General features: G+C 38.4%; 1 protein-coding gene and 1 pseudogene across 11 annotated transcripts in view; one reads left to right on the top strand and one right to left on the bottom strand.

Annotated features, from left to right (window-relative positions):
• The window catches only part of Erc1 (ELKS/RAB6-interacting/CAST family member 1), a 351,181-nt gene that overhangs the window by 106,853 nt on the left and 222,679 nt on the right, over nucleotides 1-21,649 (top strand). For all 11 annotated transcript variants that reach the window (XM_050148588.1, XM_050148589.1, XM_050148584.1 and 8 more), the window contains 4 exons: nucleotides 4,492-4,629; nucleotides 7,961-8,101; nucleotides 9,071-9,211; nucleotides 15,518-15,711. In XM_050148588.1, the coding sequence (XP_050004545.1) occupies nucleotides 4,492-4,629; nucleotides 7,961-8,101; nucleotides 9,071-9,211; nucleotides 15,518-15,711 (614 nt within the window). The remainder of the gene's footprint in view (nucleotides 1-4,491; nucleotides 4,630-7,960; nucleotides 8,102-9,070; nucleotides 9,212-15,517; nucleotides 15,712-21,649) is intronic.
• LOC126505579 (uncharacterized) lies at nucleotides 5,382-5,472 on the bottom strand (annotated as a pseudogene).

The raw sequence follows: 21,649 nt of genomic DNA, 5'->3' as shown, positions 1-21,649 counted from the left end.
ACACATTTAGTTTGCTGTAACTTTTAGATGTTTGATTTTTGACTGTATGCACGAATGTCTGTTAACATAGGTTTTGTGACACATTTCAAAACTTAACGTTTTAGAACGTCTATTTTATTGGTGTTTGTATTCAGTGGCTTTTTTCAGGTTTTCATATTTGTGGCATGTATTAATAAGCTATTCTTTTCATCATAATTTTTTTAAATTTAGTGATTGTGGTTACCATTTCCTCATGTGAAATTTAGGGTCTGTATCTGTCATCATTGTTGTGTGACACTATTCTTGGAAAACTTGAACAAATGTCTGCTCACCTCAGAGAGGGAACTGATGATAGGCTAGAGTCTCGATAACCAAAGTCCACCTGGGTGAACTAATGAGTTTTACTGGGGTTACACGGAAGAATGTGGGTGAGGGATAATTTTCAGGAGTAGAAATAACTCAAACACAGTTGCATCACTAAAAGCCTACCCCAGCACAGTGGCAGTTCATGAAAGTTAGAAACCTGGAGCACAGTATGCAACCTGCAGGCGGCTCAACAGTTGGAGGGCGCCTCTTCCTTATGTTCAGTTGGTCTGAGATTCTTCCAGCAGCTGTGCTTGTCTTTGTTTCTTCTGGCCTCTTTGGCTGATCTGCTTCTTCCATGCTACTTTGTCTGAGCCTCTTCTAAACACCTCAGCTTTTCTCAGTCTTTCCCCAGCAGTCCTGATTCATATATAACGTTGGGTTCTGCTCACTTTCAGGGACTGTCTGAAGCTGCTTTGATTTGTCCGCTTTCTGTTTTAACTAGTTTTCCTGGAGGACGAAGTGTGTCACCTCCTCTTAGGATATCCTGTTGTTTAACCTTTCTGTAAACAACTTTTGAGAGTTGGTTTTCCCTTCCACCATGAGGATTCCAGGGATTGAGCTCTGATTTTAACCTTATTCATTTTATTTATTCATTTATTATGTATACAATGTTCTGTCTGTGTGTATGCCTGCAGGCCAGAAGAGGGCACCAGACCCTGTTACAGATGGTTGTGAGCCACGATGTGGTTGTTGGGAATTGAACTCAGGACCTTTGGAAGAGCAAGCAATGCTCTTAACCTCTGAGCCATCTCTCCAGCCCCTGAGCTCTGATTTTAAAGGGTACTTAAAGGGCACTTGCCCCTATGTACTGAGCTGCCTTGACAGCCTCTTATATTATATTCTCCAAAAATTCCATTACAGCTTTACTTGTGAATAATATAGACTCGGAAATTACCTGGCCTGTGAGAAAATTATAACCAATTCTCACTTAATGAATTAGACTTCAGTGAATGCAGCCATCTTTATTGTCCTGTTAAATTTTTTTTAGGAAAGAAATAGAATTCAGTGTCCTTTCTTTTAACCCTCAACATTTTCAGTAAAAAAAATGTAAGAAACTTTTCTACAGAGAGCTACTGTAATTTAACTTTCTAGGAAGAATTTAGGCACTCCTGCAGAGATATTTTCTGTGTAATACTTAACCCACGTTGCTTCTCAATTAACACATTATTCTATGAGCAAGGACAATAGGCAGTGGTTTCCATTGTCACCCTGTTCTTTGGTATTTGAGTTCTCTGGGAAAGTATCCCAGGAAGTAATTGGTACTTTGACACAGTGGTGGCTGTGGTAATAGCCAGGTGGTTAGACCATTGACTGAGCTGTCCTGTTCTCCTGGGCTGCTCTTTCTTCTCTCTGCCTCGCAGCTCTGCCTGTCCCTCTCCTGTTTAGCTATTGGACAGTTAGCTTTTTATTAGACCAGTCAGGTGTCTTAGGCAGGCAAAGTGAAACAGATGCAACAAATCTTTACACAATTAAACAAATGCAGCAAAAACAAAAGTAACATGCCTTTAGATAGTTAAAGTAATATTCTTTAGCATAAACAAATGTAACACATCTTTGCCTAGTTAAAATAATATTTCACAACACACACTCACTCTTTGTCTAGTAGGGGGTTTTGTTTTGTGCTCTTTCAACACTTGGGGAATATAAAATTATTGTATCTCATTCCAGTTTTTTTGCATAACTTTGAACATTATTTTTCTCATGTTTCCCTCTATTTCTTACAAATTTGATAGTTTACTGTATTGGTAATATTTCTTTATTGTTTTCATTGAATTATCTATTTTCTAGTGGGATTTATTTATGTTCTTAATGATGGTGTGTATTAAATTCTCTTCTGAGTGACCATTAAGCCTTGTCCAGGTGCAGTACTCTTGGTTGGTAGTTGAAGACTGAAATGCATCATCCCAAGCCCTCCAGGCATGTAGAGTTTCTTCTATGAAGTCTTCCACTGGTCTAAGGCATTTGCCTTTACATATTGCTTGGCACTGCTCTATTTCAGTATGTAATATTCTTTCTTAGTCTCGTACTTTTAAAAACTTGAATATAATAGCTTATAGTCAATAATTTATAACAATTTGATTAAAAAAAGAAACAAGAAATCATGAAGAGCAAATGTAAAGACGAAATATTTGGCTCATTGGGAGGAGAGCTACAGGCTGGAGGCATAGAAAGCCTCTTTAATAAAAATAATTGCTAAGGCTCCCCAAAATCTTGGAAAAATGGGACAACCAAGTACAGGAAGCATTTATAACCTTAAACATATATAACCATAAAAATACTTTGCCAATAACATTTTATAGTCCTTACTTTAATTTCCACCTGCCTTTGTCATTTGGTTGTTTGTGTGTGTTTTTAAGATACAGTCTCATGTAGCTAAGACTGGCCTTGAATGAATGTTGTGTCACAGCATGACCCAGAACTCATGCTTCTCCCGCCTCTTTCTCTCAAGGTGCTAAGATTATTGGCATGCGTCACTGTGCTTGGTTTGCAATAATAATCAGTCTCATAATCTTTTACCTTAGCAAATAGAATCTCAGAATTATTGATCAAGTCTTTATGGAAGTTGCTTTAATTTCATTTCCACAGCCACGAAAATTATCTAACTAAAGTTGACAGACCATTTCCACGACTGAAAACGTGCAATCATTCCTATCTGTGTGAAATTCAGTCTACTCCCTAAGAGGCCAGCAGGTCCGTCTATTGCTCAGCTTCAGCTCATCTCTTCATCTTCCTTAGCACGTCGGTGCCTGGCATGCTATAGGGAAATTGGCAATTGTCTAGTAATGTATGACTCTGAATGTGTCCAGTCTTGTCTGATCTTATAAGCCAAGTGGGTCAGGCTGGTTAGTTATTCTTTCAAGTAAATACTTGCTGTTTAGATAAAGGGTGATTTAAAAATCTAAACACTAATACTCAAGAACAGCTTTTCTTTTACACAGCTGATTTGGTCTTCTGTCTAGTTGAAGTGTTCCTTATCCTTTAATTTATTGTGCAGAAATCTCTCTTGGCATTCACAGTGGTATCTTAGAAGTAATCCTATTTCATGTGGACTAATTGCAGTCCTTCAGCAATACTGTCTTCACATTGGGACTTTCCATCTCATAAGACAATTTTGTCTTCTTTTGTTAAGTATTTGCTTATTTTTTTTTTTTTTTTTTTTTTTTTTTTTTTTTTTTTTTTTTTTTTTTTTTTGAGAGCCAGGGTTTCTCTGTAGCTTTGGAGCCTATCCTAGAACTAGTTCTTGTAGACCAGGCTGGTCTTGAACTCACAGAGATCCAACTGCCTTTACCTTCTGAGTGCTAGGATTAAAAGCATGCGTCACTACCACCCGGCAAGGATTTGCGTATTTGTATATATGTCCTTAGGATACTTATCATTTCTCTGTGGTGGTGCAAAACTTTGACTGTTGTAAGGTGTAGCATGAATAATAAAAACCAGAGACAGCTATTGGGGTCCAACCTGAAAATCAGAAAAGCAGAAAAGCAAAGCAGCCAGCCACTAAAGAGACCTTTTATCTCCACCAAATCCATTCAGACCACTTAAGTGTTCAAGATCCTGTCTCCATTAATCCTCAGACTTCACACTCTAGTTGAGTTCCTGTCTCTTCCCTGTTATATATTTTTCCCTGCCCAGCCGTATTGCTCCTGTCTCCACCTCCCTAGTGCTAGGATTAAAGATGTGTGATTCCCAAACACTGGGATTAAAGGGGTCATCCACCACCACCTGGATCTATTTCTGGATCGAGTTTATAATCTTATATAGCCTAGGGTAGCCTTGAAGTCACAGAGATTCGCCTGTGTCTGTCTCCTGAGTCCTGGGATTATAGGTTTGTGCCACCACCACTCCCTTGTCTTTAGTGGTTTAGCTTTGCAATCTGGATTTGAGACTAGCTTTATTTATTAAAATACAGATGAAATATTACTACAGTGTTTAGTATATAATTTTAAAACAAATTTAAATTATCTACTCTAGTGTTTAGTGTATAATTTTAAAACAAATTTAAATTATTTTTACAGAGAATTCTCTCTCTCTTTCTCACACACACACACACACATACCATAATTTGTTTATGATTTAAATAATTGTTATTGGGCCTACTTCTACCCCATAAATGACTTTTTTTCTGAAATGCATGTGTTTATTCAGATTGAAAATCTCCAGGAACAACTGAGAGATAAAGAAAAGCAGATGAGCAGTTTGAAAGAGCGAGTCAAGTCTCTGCAGGCGGACACCACCAACACAGACACAGCGCTAACGACCTTGGAGGAGGCTCTTGCAGAGAAAGTAAGTGATTGGCTTGACCCTTCCCAGACCTTTGTGTTCTGCTTTCTCATTATTCTAAAACTGGCTACAAACACAGAAGAAATCTTTTCATGGAAACAGTTCTTGGCTGCCGATGTGCAGAGTGGGAAGTGGAAAGACACTCTAGTTACTGTTAGATGCTAGCACCAACTACTCGGAAAGGTTGGTTGTACACCAAAGACCATCACCACGTTTCCAATACAATCAGCATATGTTCCCTATTTTGCTGCTTTCAGAACGAAAAGAAAATCCATTACTTAATAAAATGTGTAGAATATGGGACATTGATTATCAGGATTCTATCCCAGACTAGCTCTCCTCTGTTACCTAACCATCCCATGGCATATTCATGACTTTTATTCATGAATATTGCACCTTTACTACTTTTCTAGTCTTGGCATACTCCTAAAATGATTTTTAATTTTATTTATTTTTTTGTGTATAGATGTTTTGTTGACATCTATGTCTGTGTATCACATATACCTTGTGTCCCCAGAAGTCCCTAGAGGCCAGAAGAGGGTATTGGATTTCCTGGTATTGTAGCTGCCATGTGGGTGCTAAGAGTTGAATCTGAGTCCTCTGGAAGAGCAGTCAGTGCCCACCTGCCCGCCCACTTTTCTTCCTTCCTCCTTTCTTTCTTTCTTTCTTTCTTTCTTTCTTTCTTTCTTTCTTTCTTTCTTTCTTTCTTTCTTTCTTTCTTTCTCTCGCTCTCTCTTTCCCTCCCTCCCTCCCTCCCTCCCTTCTTTTTATTGTCATCTTTGCACAGGGGCCATACTAATCTTTGTATTATTCTAGTTTTAGTACATGTGCTGCCTAAGTGAGCACCAGTCAATACTCTTAATCACTGAATCAATTTCTCTAGCCCCTTGACTTTTATTACTTTATTTTACCTTTATGATTTAAAGGAATGGTTAAATGAATAAGTGGTCTGTACCATCCTAGAAGATATTTTAGAGAATCTCCTTATGGTGATTTTGTTTTTTATTGTTCTTTTATTTGTTTGTTTTTGTTTTTGGAAGGTGACTTGTTTTGTGATAGAGGTCTCTATAGTGATATTTTATTTGTATTTTAATAAATAAAGCTTGTCTGAAGATCAGAGTGCAAAGCTAAGCTACTAGAGACCAGGCAGTGGTGGCACACACCTTTAATCCAGGAGACAGAGGCAGACAGACCTCTGTGAGTTTAAGGCCATCCTGGGCTATACAAGATTGATCCTGAAACAGATCCAGGTGGTGGTGACTGACCCCTTTAAAAGTGTTTGGGAGTCAAACACTTTTAATCTTATCACCAGGCAGGTGGAGACAGAAGCAATACGGCTGGTTGGAGAGAGGAATATAAAAGAGACAGGGACTCACTGGAGTGTGGAGTCTGAGGTTTGGTGGAGACAGTGCAGTCTAGGCAGTCTGAGGATCACCCCTTTGGTGTGAGCATTGGTAGAGGTAAAAGGTCTCTCTAGTGACTTACTGGTCTGTTTCTCTGATCTTCAACTTGAACCCCAATATCTGTCTCTGTGTTTTTATTATTCATGTTATATGTCTCATGTGCTGGCCTCAGGCTCACAGTATAGCTCAGTGTATTAGTCAGGGTTCTTTAGAGGAACAAACTTTTAGACTGAATCTATCATCCATCCATCCATTTAATGGGAATTTACTGGAATTACTTGCAGGCTGTGGTCCAGGTTGGCCAACAATGACTGTCTATCAATGGAAGGTCCAAGAATCCAGTAGTTGTTAGTTAATTCTAGATGTCTCAGCTGGTCTTCAGTAAATGCCAGAATAGAATAGTGTAGAATAAATAGACTTGCTAATGAGAGTGAAAGCAAGCAGGCAGAGAGAGAGCTAGCTTCCTTCCATGTCCTTTACATAGGCTACTAGCAGAAGGTGTGTGGCCCAGATTAATTCAAAAGAGCTGAATTAATGGTGTCCCACCTCAAAGATCTGGATTAGAACTGGGTCCTTACACTTCAGATTATTTAATTAAGAAAATATGTGCCCAGCCATTTGGGTTTTAGTTAATTCTAGATGTAGTCTATTTGATAATCAAGAATAGTCCTTAACACTCAGGGTGGTCTTTAGCTCTTGATCCTCTTATTTCCAGTTCCCAGGGTTGGAATTAAAGGGTTATCCCATCATGCTGTACTTTCCTTGGGATATTTAACTGGATTCTTTTCAGAGGCATAACACAACATTCCTTAGGTCCTTTGGAGTCAGAATACTTTGATCTGTTGCCAGAATGATCGTGTGTTCTGTGAGTATGTTTGAAATACCACCCAGAAATATAATAAATTCCTTTAGCCTTCATGCTTTCTGAACACCTGGAAGAATAAGTTTAAATTTTTCTACCTCGTCTTTGTCCTCCTTTATGTTAGATTATTGTATTGTAGTTCCCCTCCCTCCTTTTGATATATGAGTTATGAGTAATTTCTGTGGCTGTGTAGGTAGTGTGTGTCAGTACCATTATAGTGAAGAAATATGTTACTTATTGTCCTAAGGGCATACACATAAATTTTTGTGACTTGAAAATTTAATTTAAATGGCAATATTTCAAGAGAGTACTTTAGTGATTCAAGAGAATACTTTAGTGACATCTAATAATATTTGAGGTGATATAGGAAACCACTCTTGGAATTTAAAAATAAGCAAAGTTGGACATTTATTGTTTACAAAAGGAAAAATTAGTTATTTGAAAAGTTAATTTATAGCACAAACAATAAAAACCCAGAGACAGATATTGGGGTTCAACCTGAAAATGATAGAAGCAAAGCAGCCACCACTAGAGAGACCTTTTCCCTCTACCAAGTCTTCATACAGAATGGGCAAGATCCTGTTTCCTCAAACTCCGCACTCCACTGAGTTCTGTCTCTTCCCCTTTATATTTTTTCCCTGCCCAGCCTTATCGCTCCTGTTTCTACCTCCCTAGTGCTGCAATTAAAGGAGTGGGATCCCAAGTGCTGGGATCACCTTTGTGTGAGCTCTGTTTCTTTTTTAGATTGTTTCAGTCTTGTGTAGCCCTCAGTAGCATTGAACTCACAGAGCCTGTGTGCCTCTGTCTTCCTAGTCCTGGAATTAAAGGTGTGTGCTACCACTCCCTGACCTGTATGGCTGCCTAGTGTGGCTGCTTTGCCCTCTGATCTTCAGACAAGCTTTATTTATTAAAACACTTACAATATACACTATATAAATTCTTGAAGAGCTTACCATTGCCTTTTTAGTAGATGATATAAGAATTGACTTTGGTCAGAGGAAGCAGAGTATGCTACATGATGTAGGTACAAATTGTAGTTTCCTCATGACTTGGTGTGCTTTCTTTTTAGGAACGGACAATTGAACGCTTAAAGGAGCAGCGGGACAGAGATGAGCGAGAGAAGCAAGAAGAGATTGATACCTACAAGAAAGATCTTAAAGACTTGAAAGAAAAAGTCAGCCTGTTACAAGGAGATCTCTCCGAGAAGGAGGTTAGGATTACCAAATGGAGTTACTCAGTTTGCTTAGTCATCGCATTCTGTGTCTCTGCGGTGTCTGCGCAGCGCAGACAAGCAAGAAAGATTCTTAGTATTTTGTGGCAGGCTTTCTAGTTGCCTAGGAAGCTGTGAGTGCTACAGTAGACTGCTTATCACTTCTTTGCCCGTTAAGACCCTGTTCTCTGTTTTAAGAGTTGGTTTCTTATGTGATAGCAAAGCTGCGTATCCTAGAGTAACTGCAGCCATGTTTTATAATGAGAGACACTGCTAACAATACAAGTAACAAAGGAAGAAATCTAATTATAACCGTTATTAGAAACACAATCACCTATAACTTATATGACTTCACGATTTTGATCTTATTTTTGAATAATCCTGGCTGTGTGATGAGTAATCCAGCAGATTTGTCTAGTAAAATTTCCACAAGTAAGTTTCTACAAGAATTTCCTGCTGAAAGGCGGGGGGGGGGGGGGGGAATCCCCATTCAAGTTAGTTACTAAGTTTGGTTACTTAGGTTCTCAAAGCTCAGTCTCTCTTATTTTGTGAAAATAAGTACATTAGGGTAGAGCTCTTGTTCTGTTTTGCGACAGGGCCTCCTCTATCTCAGGCTGGCCTTCCACTTCTGATCCTCCTGCCTTCACCTCCTGAGTGCTGCAATTACAAGTGTGTTCCATGCCTGCTTTACGTGGTGCTGAAAATTGAACCTAGAACTTGATGCATGCCAAGCAGGCTTTTTACTGGAGCTGCACCCCAGTCATTTCTAGGACTCTTTATGTCACTGTCCATTTAGTCCTGAGGGTCAACCTTATTTTAGTTAACGTCTGGAAGCTGAAGATAATGCATTTTTATAGTTCATGAATGTTCTTGAAATGGGAACTTTCAGATGCTATGACTAACAATTTGAAAAATTAAATCTACATTTTATTTCACAGTATTCATCTAAACATGTCTTGATGCTTTTAGGCCTCTCTCTTGGATCTCAAAGAGCATGCTTCTTCCCTGGCTTCCTCAGGACTGAAAAAGGACTCACGACTCAAGACCCTTGAAATTGCTCTTGAACAGAAGAAGGAAGAGTGCCTGAAAATGGAGTCACAGCTGAAGAAGGTTGAGGAGCTCCCATTCTCACTTTGTCTGCATAAGAACACTGTCGATAGCTCTGAGTCCTTCCTCCTTCCCTCCCCCCCCTCTTCCGCTGAGGCTCACGGTGACAGTACAGATTGTACAGTTATTTTCATTTTTCTTAGTGGGTTTGTGATGGGTTTGGTTTCGTAGCTGTGACCAAACACCAAAGATACACATTCAAGTAGAAAAGAATTATTTGGATTTACAGCTTGAGCGGTTCCAGTCCATGGTTGGATGACTCCATTGCTTTTAGTCTTCAGTGGGACAGAGCATCATGCCCACCAGAAGAGCAGATAGGAGCAAGGACAAAGTGTTCCTTTAAGCTCATGGCCCTAGTGAGCTACTTCCTGTACTGAGATCCTGAGTGTCAGCCTCTCCGAAATGCCATTTTGGTTCTATGATTGAACCACAGATTAGGTCATTGCTCTCCTGATTTACCCACTCACTTCCCAGTCACCCCAGTTCTGAACATCGCATTGGCAAGTCAAGCCTTCAGCACATGAGTTTGGGAAGAGGAAGACTTTCATTCCCGAGAGACAGGTTCTAGAAGGTTCCTGCAGACTGCCCTTTGCTTATCCAGGGCTGCTTCCTTTTTTTTCGCTTTTACCACCACTTAGCTTCTAACGATCCCAGTTTAGTCTAGAATTTTGGTAGTGCATTAACATCCTGGCCTTTCAGCTGGGCGATGGTGGCGTACACCTTTAATCCCAGCACTCAGGAGGCAGAGGCAGGCGGATCTCTGTGAGTTCGAGACCAGCCTGGTCTACAGAGCTAGTTCCAGGACAGGCTCCAAAGCCACAGAGAAACCCTGCCTCGAAAAACCAAAAAAAAAAAAAAAAATCCTGGCCTTTCACTAGGATCTTCTTTCAAGTCTGTGCTTAAACTGTGTATTTTCTTTCTGTTTAGCTTGACAGTTTCATAGAATATATTGTACATATTGATTACTATCACATTCTTTCTCCTTTTCATTCCTTTTACATAATTGCCCAGAGTCCTTTTCTCACAAGCATGTTTTTGCTTTGTTTTAACACACTGAGTTTAAAGCTAAAAACACCCTGACCATAAGCAACCTGAAGAGAAGGGTTTATTTTATATCGCTTATCATGAAGGTAAATGAAGGCAAGAACTGAGGCAGTTACTGAGAAAGAAGCCATAGAAGCATGGCTTACTATGCAACCAAGAACCATCTGCCCACATGGTGACATTGCCCATATGGACTGAACTCTGCCACAACAATAACTAAGAAAACACTTCATAGACTATAGGCAGTCTTATGGAGGCAGTTTCTCAACTGAGATTCATTCTTCCCAGATGATTCTAACTTGTGTCAACAAACCAGCACACCGGGCTATGTGACTATGGTTTGTATTGTTCACTGGAACATGTGGAGCTCGTCAGTGCTGATCAGAATGTTTGCCACTCTTCTGGATCATAAGTTAACCAGGCTAGGGCAGGGTCACAGAGACCCCTCCACAATCTATGATTGACTTGACAGCAGGCTAATCTCATGGAGGCCCACTGCTGGCAGCCACTGCTACATGAGTTCATGATTACATTGACTATATCATGCCCACAAGAAAGCATTTTATAGATTTTCTCCACATATCCCAGTCCTTACATTCTTCTCACTTTCTCTTCACCTGATCCTGAGAGGGGGTAATATGAGTCTTGTTGAAGGCTGAGCACTCAGCCATAACTTTTTTTTTTTTAAATATCTCGATCAACCATGAATCTTTTGCATTTTGCCACCTTTCATTCCAAAGAGAAGTTTTTCTGATTAAGACAGTGTTCAAAGCCACCCTGTCTCCAAAACCCAGGAGAAAAAAAAAGAAGAAAGAAAAAAGACAAGTAGTATTTATATGTGGGTATAATTAGAGGTATTTAGAAGGCAACTTGGCATTATGTCAATTTAGCTAACCAAGAGTATAAAGTTACCCCTTGGATCTAAGACCTTCTTAACTCTGGGTTCTTTAACTGTGTTTATAGGATCAGGCATGAAACTCAGTTTGTGGAGTGGGCTTTAAAACTTACCAGAGTGCTTGGTTTCCCCCCATATCAGTAGTGCCACCATTGCACCAAGGAGGCACATAATTGCCTGGCCAGTTGGTATTGTAGTTAATAGGGTTCTCGGCTGGGTAAGACCATTGATGCCTTTTATCACTTAGTAGCCTGCAGTGCACTCTCTGTACTATGAAAGTTGGCTAGTGCAGGGTGGTGGTAGCACACGCCTTTAATCCCAGCACTCAGGAGGCAGAGGCAGGAGGATCTCTGTGAGTTCAAAGCCAGCCTAGTCTACAAGAGCTGGTTCCAGGACAGCCTTCAAAGCTACAGAGAAACCCTGTCTCGAAAAACCACACACACACACACACACACACACACACACACACAGAACACAAAAAAACAAAAAAGAAAGTTGGCTAGCGAAGAGGTCACTTCCAGCTCAGTTTCGGTTATTTCTTTCATTTGTCTTTTTGCTATGTGTAGGACTAAGTACTATGTTGAATTGTAACACAGATACCCTTGTCTTATTCCTGATTTTAGTGAGAATGTTTTGAGTTCTTCTGCATGTAGGATCATGTTTACATTTGTCATACATAGCTCTTACTACATTGAGATAGATGCTTCCCATGCATAGTCTATCAAGAAAGTTTTTATCATGAAGGGATGATTTCTCTTCTGTTCACAGTTTTTTTTTGTGTGTGTTTATTTCTTTTGTTGTTTTATTCATTGAGACAGGGAGGGTCTCTATATCTTTTGCTTGTCAGTAACTTGTTTTTGTACCTGTACTTCAGAGTGTTGGGATTTATAGACGCATGCTTCCATGCTTGAGGTTTACATCTTGAATTAAATATTTTACTCTATTTGCCAAGTTAACTAATTAATTCATTTATTTTGACACGTATTCCTACTATATAGCTCATTGTCCTGCAATTTGCTATGTAGATCAGGCTGGATTGAAACTCACAAAGTTCCACCTCAAGCCTCTCAAGTGCTAGAATATATGCTACCGTGCTCAGATATAAAACTATTTTAAATAAATGTAACACTGACTTGGCAAATTTCTTTTTCAGTTTATATTAGTTTATATTAGTTTTATAAAGTTGCAAAAGTATTTAATGTGATTTAATATTTCTTGAAATTTCATTTTAAAGTGTAAATGGCCAGGCAGTATTGGTGCATGCTTTTAATCCCAGCACTTGGGAGGCAGAGGCAGGTGGATCTCAGTGTGTTCGAGCACAGCCTGGTCTACAAAGCAAGTTCCAGCACAGTTATGACAGAGAAACCCTGTCTTGGGAAACAAACAAACAACAAAAAAAGTATAAATGAACTCAACAGAGTTTAGGTATAAGTGTCTCTGATATAAAATTTATTATGATATTAAGAAAGGGTTGATAATTTTTTTTTACTTTTTACATCCTTGTAGCAGATTGACCTTCTTCTCAGTGGTTCTTTATTCTGGATCATTGACTCCTGAGTTATGTTTAACCTTGAACTTCTATTTAGCTACTGGTCATTTTCCTCCTCGTCCCCAGTCATTCTTCTTTTCCTACCTTCACTCTTGTGGACTGATTTATTTTATTTTACTTTAAAAATATATTTTAAAGGTTTATTATTAGGGTTGGAAAGATAGCTCAGTGGTGAAGAGCATGTATTGCGCTTTTAGTGGACCTAGGTTTGATTCCCAACACCCACATTAGGCAGCTCCCAGCTACCTGTAATTGCAGTTCCAGGGGATCCAATACCACTGGCCTCCATCGGCACCTGCATTCACATGCACTAACAGGCACACATGCACATGATTAAAAACTTTTTAAAAATATTTATTATTGTTTTTAATGTGTATATTTGTGTGTTAGTGCATGTGGATGTGGGTGCTTATAGGGGCCAAAAGATGGGTATTGGGTTCCCTGGAAGAGCAGCAAGAGCTCTTAACTGCTGAGTTATCTTACATACCTCTTGGCTGTTTTAAAGCAAATAGAAATTATCCTGAATATGTTATACAATTTCATTTGTTAAGCGTTTTTCTGGCCTGTGTCAGTTAACAGAGTGGGTGCTGAGGATGTGGTGGTAGACAATATAGAACTATCCAGTCTTCAGTGAGTTAATAGTCTCTGTTAGCGAAAATAGACACATACCCAGCAAAGTTTAGCAAATCACAGAGTCTGGGGTATAGAGGACCCCTTCTATGGAAGTAATATTTAACTAACCAGTGACCGTAACCTAGCATGTGTGAACGCCAGGCCAGTAGTATTTATAGCATAAACAATAGTTAAAATTAAATGTAACAAGATTTATCTCCATGGCATTGATTATAAGCTGTTGTTGATACTTGTTTATTGTCTTTTTGTTGCCCCATCCCAACCTCTTTCTGTTTCCTCTTTCCTATTATCTTTTTTGTGTATGTGTGGATAGTGGGGTGTCTTTATTCATTCCTGCTCTTTATTTACACCTCAGCTACAGTGAGCATTCTGTGAAACAGCTCCTGTCCCCCCTGCTGTTGGATACACTGTAGTAAAAGAGTCTCCATAGCCCTCCTGTCCATGCGAGAATGACCAGCAGGAGTACCCCACCTCATTCAACTCTGGCAAAACCGTGTGAGAAGAGCTAAGTCAGAGAGTTGAAAAACAATGGTGTCTATTTATTCTCCAAGCTGGCGTAGTTGTTTCCTAAGTAACTTAAAGGTTAGGTTAGTAGGTGTTGAAGAGATTAAAATCCCCCCTTGCTGGGAATGGAACCTTAAACAAATGAACTTGGTGACATATTCACTCTGAAAATGTAGATAATACTTTCATGAAAGATTTAACTTAATTTATACAAACTTTTCTCATTTACTTATGCTACTTTGTGTCGTGTTTTCCTAAAATATTTTCTGAAGAATTTATTTTCCTCTACTATTTTTGAAATATTTTGAAGATGTAATATATTTTCTATTTATTGGATAAAAAATGTGATGTTTTAGTTTTTATCTTCTTATTAAGTACATTCATTATATACACATGGCTTTAGAAATTAGTGAGAAGGAATATTTTGGTTTGCTGAGAGCATTTTGAAACTTGGTCCTCAGTTGGTGGTACTGTTTTTGGAGTTACAAAACCTTTTAGACATGAAGTCTGGATGGCAGAAGTAGGTCACTGAAACCCTTAGGTTTTTAGGTCTTAGCCAGGTTCTACTTGTAACTGAGCTCTCTGCTTTCCCTCTGTCCCCAGCATGCCACAGATCATGCCATGTACATGATCCTACAACCGTGGATGGAGCCCCAGCAGCTACTCCTTCTCCTTGATAGTCTATACCCTTAAACCATGAGCCCAAACAATCCTGTCTTCCCTTAAATTTCTTTTCTCAGCTATTCTGTTAAAATAATAAGAACATTAATACAATGAGAATTTGAAAACTAATTTGTAATTTTGTAATTTGCAGTACTTTAAAATATATTGACTTTATTAGATGTCTTTTACAACAGAATATACTTTTTCTTAGTTTTTAGAGTGGGCCTTGCTTTCTAACTTCATTTGTCAATCCCAGGCTATCTTGTAAAATTCTGAATTTTAGAGAAATATACTTGAGAGAAACTGTTCTTTCTTTCTTCCTCCCTCCCTCCCTCCTTCCCTCCCTCCCTACCTCCTTCCCTTCCTCCTTTCTTCCTTCCTTCCCTCCCTCCCTCTTTCTTGGTTGTTTCCAAGACTCACTGTTTAATTCTGGCTTTTCTAGAACTCACTTTGTAGTCTAGGCTGTCCTGGATCTCACAGAGATCCACCTGCCTCTGCTTCCCAAGTGCTGGGATTATGTCCAGCTCAGAGTAGCTATTTTCTTAACCCAGTTTCATTTGCAACGCATTTGTTTGTAGCTGCTGGCCATATGAGTCATACATTTGGCAAAGCCACATATAGGAGAAGGAAATTGGGTTAGGCCTAAAGAACTAAGTCTCAGCATTGATGTAAGAATACAAAGATCAGTATTTATAGCCCTCCAATATAGTTTTCATTAATCTCAATCAAAGCGTCAGTTGGGTTATGATGAATTTTGACCTCATAATAAGTGTTCCAAGATGAAATAGTTTTTTTAAATAAGAAATCCATTTGTAAACTAAAATAATTCCTACCCATTAATTATTAATCTTTTCCCCATGTAATCCTTAATTAGAGAAAAGCTTTAGAAATTGAAGATTAGCCATTAACACTATTTACATTGAAATATAACTCGTTCTTTGGGCATGGTTTGCTTACTGCCACTGTACCTGTATTGGCTAGACTTTAAAATTTTTAATTTTTTAATTTAATTTTTGGGTAGGCACATGAAGCAACACTGGAAGCCAGAGCCAGTCCAGAGATGAATGACCGAATACAGCAATTAGAGAGAGAGATTACCAGGTACAAAGATGAATCTAGCAAGGCCCAGACTGAAGTTGATCGCCTCTTGGAAATCTTGAAAGAAGTGGAAAATGAGAAGAATGACAAAGATAAGAAGATAGCTGAGTTAGAAAGGTAAGAGAAGGAAAGCTAAGTGGGAATCACTGGGGCAGAAAAATTAAAACGTGTTTTTTACAACTTTTCATGAGATGCTGTTTTCAATATTATCTACCTCTGGATTAGGTTCTTCAGTGCTTTTTACTACTTTATTAACTTTTTCTAAGTCAGTGTACATTTTTTGTTACAGTGCCAAAAAGATGACATAAAAGGGGAAAAGTGAGAAACTATTACTTGAACATCACCGACAAGAGAAGATATTCATTGATTAAGGGCTTTTTCTCCTAGCTATTCAAGAGAGTGCAATGAGATCCTTGGTTTTATCATTGTTCTGTACAATGAGTGAATGATCCTCAAGTCTAAGAAGTTGGTATTTTACCCTAGGCTTAGAGCTCTGCTTCTGAACTGTTGCTCTTTTGGACTGGGGGTTTATAGGATGAATAATTTAGAGTGCTGGAAAGCAAATTATTATATCAGTTCACTCCTGAGAATTAGGAGGGGCATTATGGTGATAACGTAAGAGACTCATAGGTGATTCCCATCAGGTTCAAAGTTTGAAATCTTCACAATGGGTTTTATTTGAAAGATAACTGTATTGGAGTATATTTTGTCTTTTATATTGAAGATCAAATGTATAGTCTATTATTACGATCTTCATTTCAATGGTCTATTTAACATAATCTCACAATACACATAAACACCTTTCCAGTAGAAGTTCAAAGTCACCATATTCTTGTGGACACCCCCAAAGATTGACAGTGACCAGATGAAGTCACTAATTCACATACATCTTTAGAAACTTGTTTTAGGAATAATTTATTTTCATTTTCTTCAAAGCTAGAAAGTATCAGACATCATCTTTAAATTGTTCACTAAGATTTAAATTTTGAGAGTTAGTAGTAGTCTTGATATTTTCCATTTAAGTTACTATTTTTTGTATTCTATATCCATAGACCTTGATTCCTTCAGTGAACCAAAAATGCAGATAATAGGATCTCATTCTTGCCTATACATCTCTTTAGTTTGATATTAACCCTCTGCATATTCTATGGTTCTTGATTATTTATTTGTTCATTTTTGTTTGTATGAGTGTTTTATCTACACATATGTCTGTGTACGACATGCATGCCTGGTGCCTTTGGGGGTTAGAAGAGGTCATTGGATCCCCTGAAACTGGAGTTACAAATCATTTTGAGCCACCATGTGGGTGCCGGGAATCTAGCCTGGGTCTTCTGGAAGAGCAACCATTCTTTTTAACCACTGAGCCATCACTCCAGCACCTTCAATGAAATTCTTTAAATCTAGATTTCAAAATTACTAGAGCTTTTAAGAATATAGATTGTGTGCAGTTTTGTTCATCTTGATCTTTGAACATTTTCCCTTCCACAGCAGGTTTGTGCGTACATACTTACCTCTGTATTTACATGGTTCATTTCATCTTTGAGGGAAGCCAGTGCTGACACTAAAGCAGGAACCTGGAGGCGGAACTCAAAGCAGCGATCATGGAGGAATACTGCTTTCGGTGGCTCATGCAGTTTCCATTTTCATACAATCCAGGACCACCTGTGTGGGGTTGGCACTGGCTCATAGTGTGCTGAGGTCTTGCTTATCCATTATTAATCAAGAAATTGTTACACAGGCACGTCTACATGCTGATCTGATGGAGGTAATTCTTCATTCGAGGTTCCCTCTTTCCAGATAACTCTAGCTTGCACCACATTTGGAAACAATAACCACATTTCTCAGGAAACCAGATCCTATAACTGAAATTTTATTTTCTACATTTGGCATGAATTTCCATGTAGATTCAAAATGAATAAACTTTTTTTTATAGAGAAAAGAAACGATAGGAATTAGATGGAATTTTTTTCAGATTTCAGAAAGATTGGTTTTGCCTGCCTTTTCAGTCACTAAGTACTTATAAGTTTGTAATACCTAGGAGCATTGTTGTCTGTGCCTTATGTTATATTTTGTTTCCAGCTCTATGTTAGTTGAAATTAACTTTTCTTCTAATATCTCACCAGTCTTGTGTATGTTCCAATATTGCTGCTCCTGGAAATGGTCCCGGTTTGTTTAGTAAGTTAGTGTATTTGTTTCTGGTAACTAAGTATGCATCAGCATGTGATGCATCCATGATTTGAGAGAAAGAACAGGAAGCTCTGGGAAATCTTTTTCCTGTGGAGAAAGACTAGCAAGAAGAAAGGTGACCTCCTCTTTCTCTTGGATAGTCTCATGTCTGAGCAAGATGCATAGAACTACTGTGGCTACCTTGTCTCACCCTAAGGTGAAACCGACATCCTGAGGGTGGCAAAGTCAAGAAAAGCATCTCTCAGAAGAACCAGTACAGATACTCTGAAATCCACATGAAAAGAGTTGAAAGAAGTATTTAACTTATTATTTCTTGCAAAAAAAGAGGAATTATGAAAACTTGGAAGGCCACAAGCTAGCTATCTTTTCACTAGTAAAATACTGAGAGTCCTCTTGAACTTTATGGAGTCCAGAACACACACCATATTCTCGATTCCTTTGTCTAGGAGCTTTCTGACATTAAAAGATGAGGGAAGGACTCATTATTGCATCTCAGCAAACTCCTACTTTATCTCAACTGATTGTTATAAATATTACAAAATATATTATTTTAAGGAAACAAAGTGAAATAAAACAAAGAAAAGAGAAAAGAAAACTATAGACAGAACTTGGAAGCCAAAGAAACTATTTCTGAAGCTGCTAAATCTAGACAATATCCTTTTCTATTATTTAAGCCAGTTGAGATTGATATTTATTTTAGTGGTCTGGAAGTCTGGCTCCCTGACCACTACCCAGGGTAACTGATTCTCAGAATGATTCTCAGGAGTAAGGACTGAAAGATTTCTATAATACCTTCACACATTATCTGAGGGTCATTTTCCTTTCATTCTAATTCTCTTGTCCTAATTGTCTATAATTTCTTAATTCTAATTCTGTAATTCTACATCTCATTCTGATTTTATGTTTCAATTCTTTTCCCAGCTATGTTTACCTAGCTTAAATACATTGTTTTTCAGGAGGCTTGAAACAATAATAAAAAATTACAAGAGTTACATCCCATTGTTCAAAAGCACATTCCTTTGGGTAGGTAATAAGAGCTGAGCCTTTTCTCATGGCAATGCAAAGTTTCAAGCTTTCTGGAGTGAGACTGTGACTAGAGAGTGGGGGCACAGTGCCCAGTGAGACATGCTTTGAGACATAGGTCTTTTATCAGCCAGACTTGACAAGTGAAGGCTGGTTTTATGTTAATTACCTTGGTTAGACACCTGCAACTCTGACGTTGTGCCAAACTGTGAAGTTTTAAACTTGTGATCTGTTTTTAAAAACCTTTAGTCTAGTTTGAACTTGCTCTGAGGTAAAATGAGCTAATCGTGTGCAATTTGTCTTAGACTTAGGAGAAATTGTTATTTTCTTGTGTTAGTCTGAGTAAAAGGAACAAAGCAGCCTTTTAAGTGCCTTACAGCTCTGATAGGACAATAGATCTAGTTATGAAGCATAGCCTAGTATGTTTTCTGTATATCAAAATTATACAGAGTAATGGGGAGTCATCTTCCTGACCACCCACAGATATATTTGCCCATAAGATTGAGATGTAATCATGAGATTGCATATACCTATCACATGAGATTACGTATTATAGTGTAAATATTGGAGAGATACTATAACTGTCTTTGCACATGTGAATCTAAAGACAAGAGTGGTCTGTATGTATTCATAAGCCTTGCCTATGAATTTCCTCCATCAGATTAGTTGATCATCTGGTGGATTGGCTTTATAATTGTCAGCTGTCAACTGTTGTAATTTTATCATGGCCCGCAACATCTCATCACAAATTATGTTGTAATGTTCTATCCAGTTCACCCCCTCCCATAGCAGAAACAAACAATTTGAACAAATATAAAGTGTGTGTCTTTTTTGTTGTTGTTTTTTTATCTTGTTTAAGCATGGTAATAGGACATGATGACACATGTTTATAAACCTAGTACTAGCTGAGACAATAAGAATGAGAGAGTTCTAGGCCTGTCTCCAAAAACCTCCTAAACAAACAAAACTCCAAATGACTAACCACCAAACAAAACAATAAACCTAACAAAAGCAAAAATTAGAACTAAAATGCCTAGAAGTAGAAACCATATGGTGTCATTCTGTAATTGGGGTTTTCTCTACTCAACCACTTTGGAATAATAAATAATATCAGTACTGTTTTAATTACTTCTATTGGGGCCGAGGAGATGGCTCAGTGGGTAAGACTGAGGACCTGAGCATAATCCCAGTAAGGAAAAAAAAATCAGGTGTAGCCATATGGGTACCTAGAACTCTAACACTGTGGAGATAGAGACAGAAAGGTTACTGAGAGTGGCGCTTGCTGTCCAGCCAGTGTAGCTAAAACTTTCTATCATAACTTGCTTTCTGCATCTGGTAAACTATAACTATAACTATCTAATCTTCAACTCCCTCAGAGACCCAATATGGAAATAATATTAAATGAATAAGCAGAAAGTGCAAATTAGCAACTTCCAAAAAATGTGAGAAATGACAGAAATAGCTGGCTGTCTGGACAGCCACCCAAAGTTCCTCTGCCACGTTGGGGCATGTATCTTTGGCCTACAGGCCTAGCATATCTGCTGGACTTTTCTGTGAAGCTGGGTATTCTGAAGGGCTGTTCCTCCTTGTCTTGAAAATGTTGCTTGTCTCAGGTCCTGGCTAGAGTAGTCTGTTAGGCTGGATCATCCTAACTAGCTACTCTGAAATTATTCTGAGCAGTTTGTAATCCCAAACTGATCTTTAAGTGGTGATATTAGCTGAATGGCACCATATAAACTAGGTGGAATTGTTGTGGGGCCCCATCTTTGTTTTGGAGACTTTGGAGGTTACTGTAGGAAAATCTGTTGTTTGTTGTGGAAAACTTAAACATTATTCATATCAAAATGGAAAGTTTGAATTTTGATAGATATGTATTCAAAGAAAGGTATCATAGAGGCAAAAATAGGTAAGGGAGAAATAGAATTTTTGAAAGCAGAGTCTTGATAATCACAGTCCCTAGATTTTTATCTTCTATTCCATACCAGGTGACTCTCTTGATATGATAGAGAAACTCTGAATTTTTCTTTTAACAACATGCTTAGATTTAGAGAAGGAAGCCGGGCGGTGGTGGCGTACGCCTTTAATCCTGGCACTCTGGAGGCAGAGGCAGGTGGATCTCTGTGAGTTCGAGACCAGCCTGGTCTACAAGAGCTAGTTCCAGGACAGGCTCCAAAACCACAGAGAAACCCTGTCTCAAAAAAAAAAAAAAAAGAAACAAAAAAAATTTATAGAAGGAGAGCCACTGTCCAACTCCAAAGCCAGCTTTGATTTTTAAGTGAGTTGGGCCTACCATTATACTGAGAAGTAAGGAGATATGCATGTTTAGGGAGTGAGATTTTACCCTGCAGAGAATATTGGTATCATAAGTGAGATTTTTCTTTGCTTGCTGATTCTTTCTGAATAGTTATCTTTTCTTCTTTAGGCATCTAGATGTCCAAGGTCTCTTGACTTCTCAAAGATAGATATTTTCTGTTTTCCTGCAAAGACAAGAACAGAACCCAACCCTTGTTTCCTTACAGCTTGTAGGATTGTTACCTCTGTGGATGAACTGTCATTTCTCCTTATCAAGATGTTTCTCTTTTTCAAACCAAATCTTGATTACTTTTGATGATGTCCATAGCTTTTCTTCTGCTGTGGTAACAAAAGTGAAACCCCTTCCCCAGTGTAGCACATCTCCTGGTTTCCATTCTGAGGTTAACACATCCTTGAAGTACACCGGCTGATTTAATTCAGAAGTTTTTTTCTATTATCCAGTGTCTCTCTGCAGCTGTTGTTCCTTTATCATTAGCATTAAGAAAATTCAAGGTTAATAAAGCATAATGCAGTCTATTTCTGGAGGGTCTTT

The sequence above is a fragment of the Alexandromys fortis genome, unplaced genomic scaffold, assembly GCF_014885135.2.
Source record: "Alexandromys fortis isolate MF-2015 unplaced genomic scaffold, M_Fortis_MF-2015_v1.1 scaffold_59, whole genome shotgun sequence".
Lineage (NCBI taxonomy): Eukaryota > Metazoa > Chordata > Mammalia > Rodentia > Cricetidae > Alexandromys > Alexandromys fortis.
The sequence above is the reverse complement of the archived record's forward strand: the minus strand, read 5'-3'. Positions and strand labels throughout refer to the sequence as shown.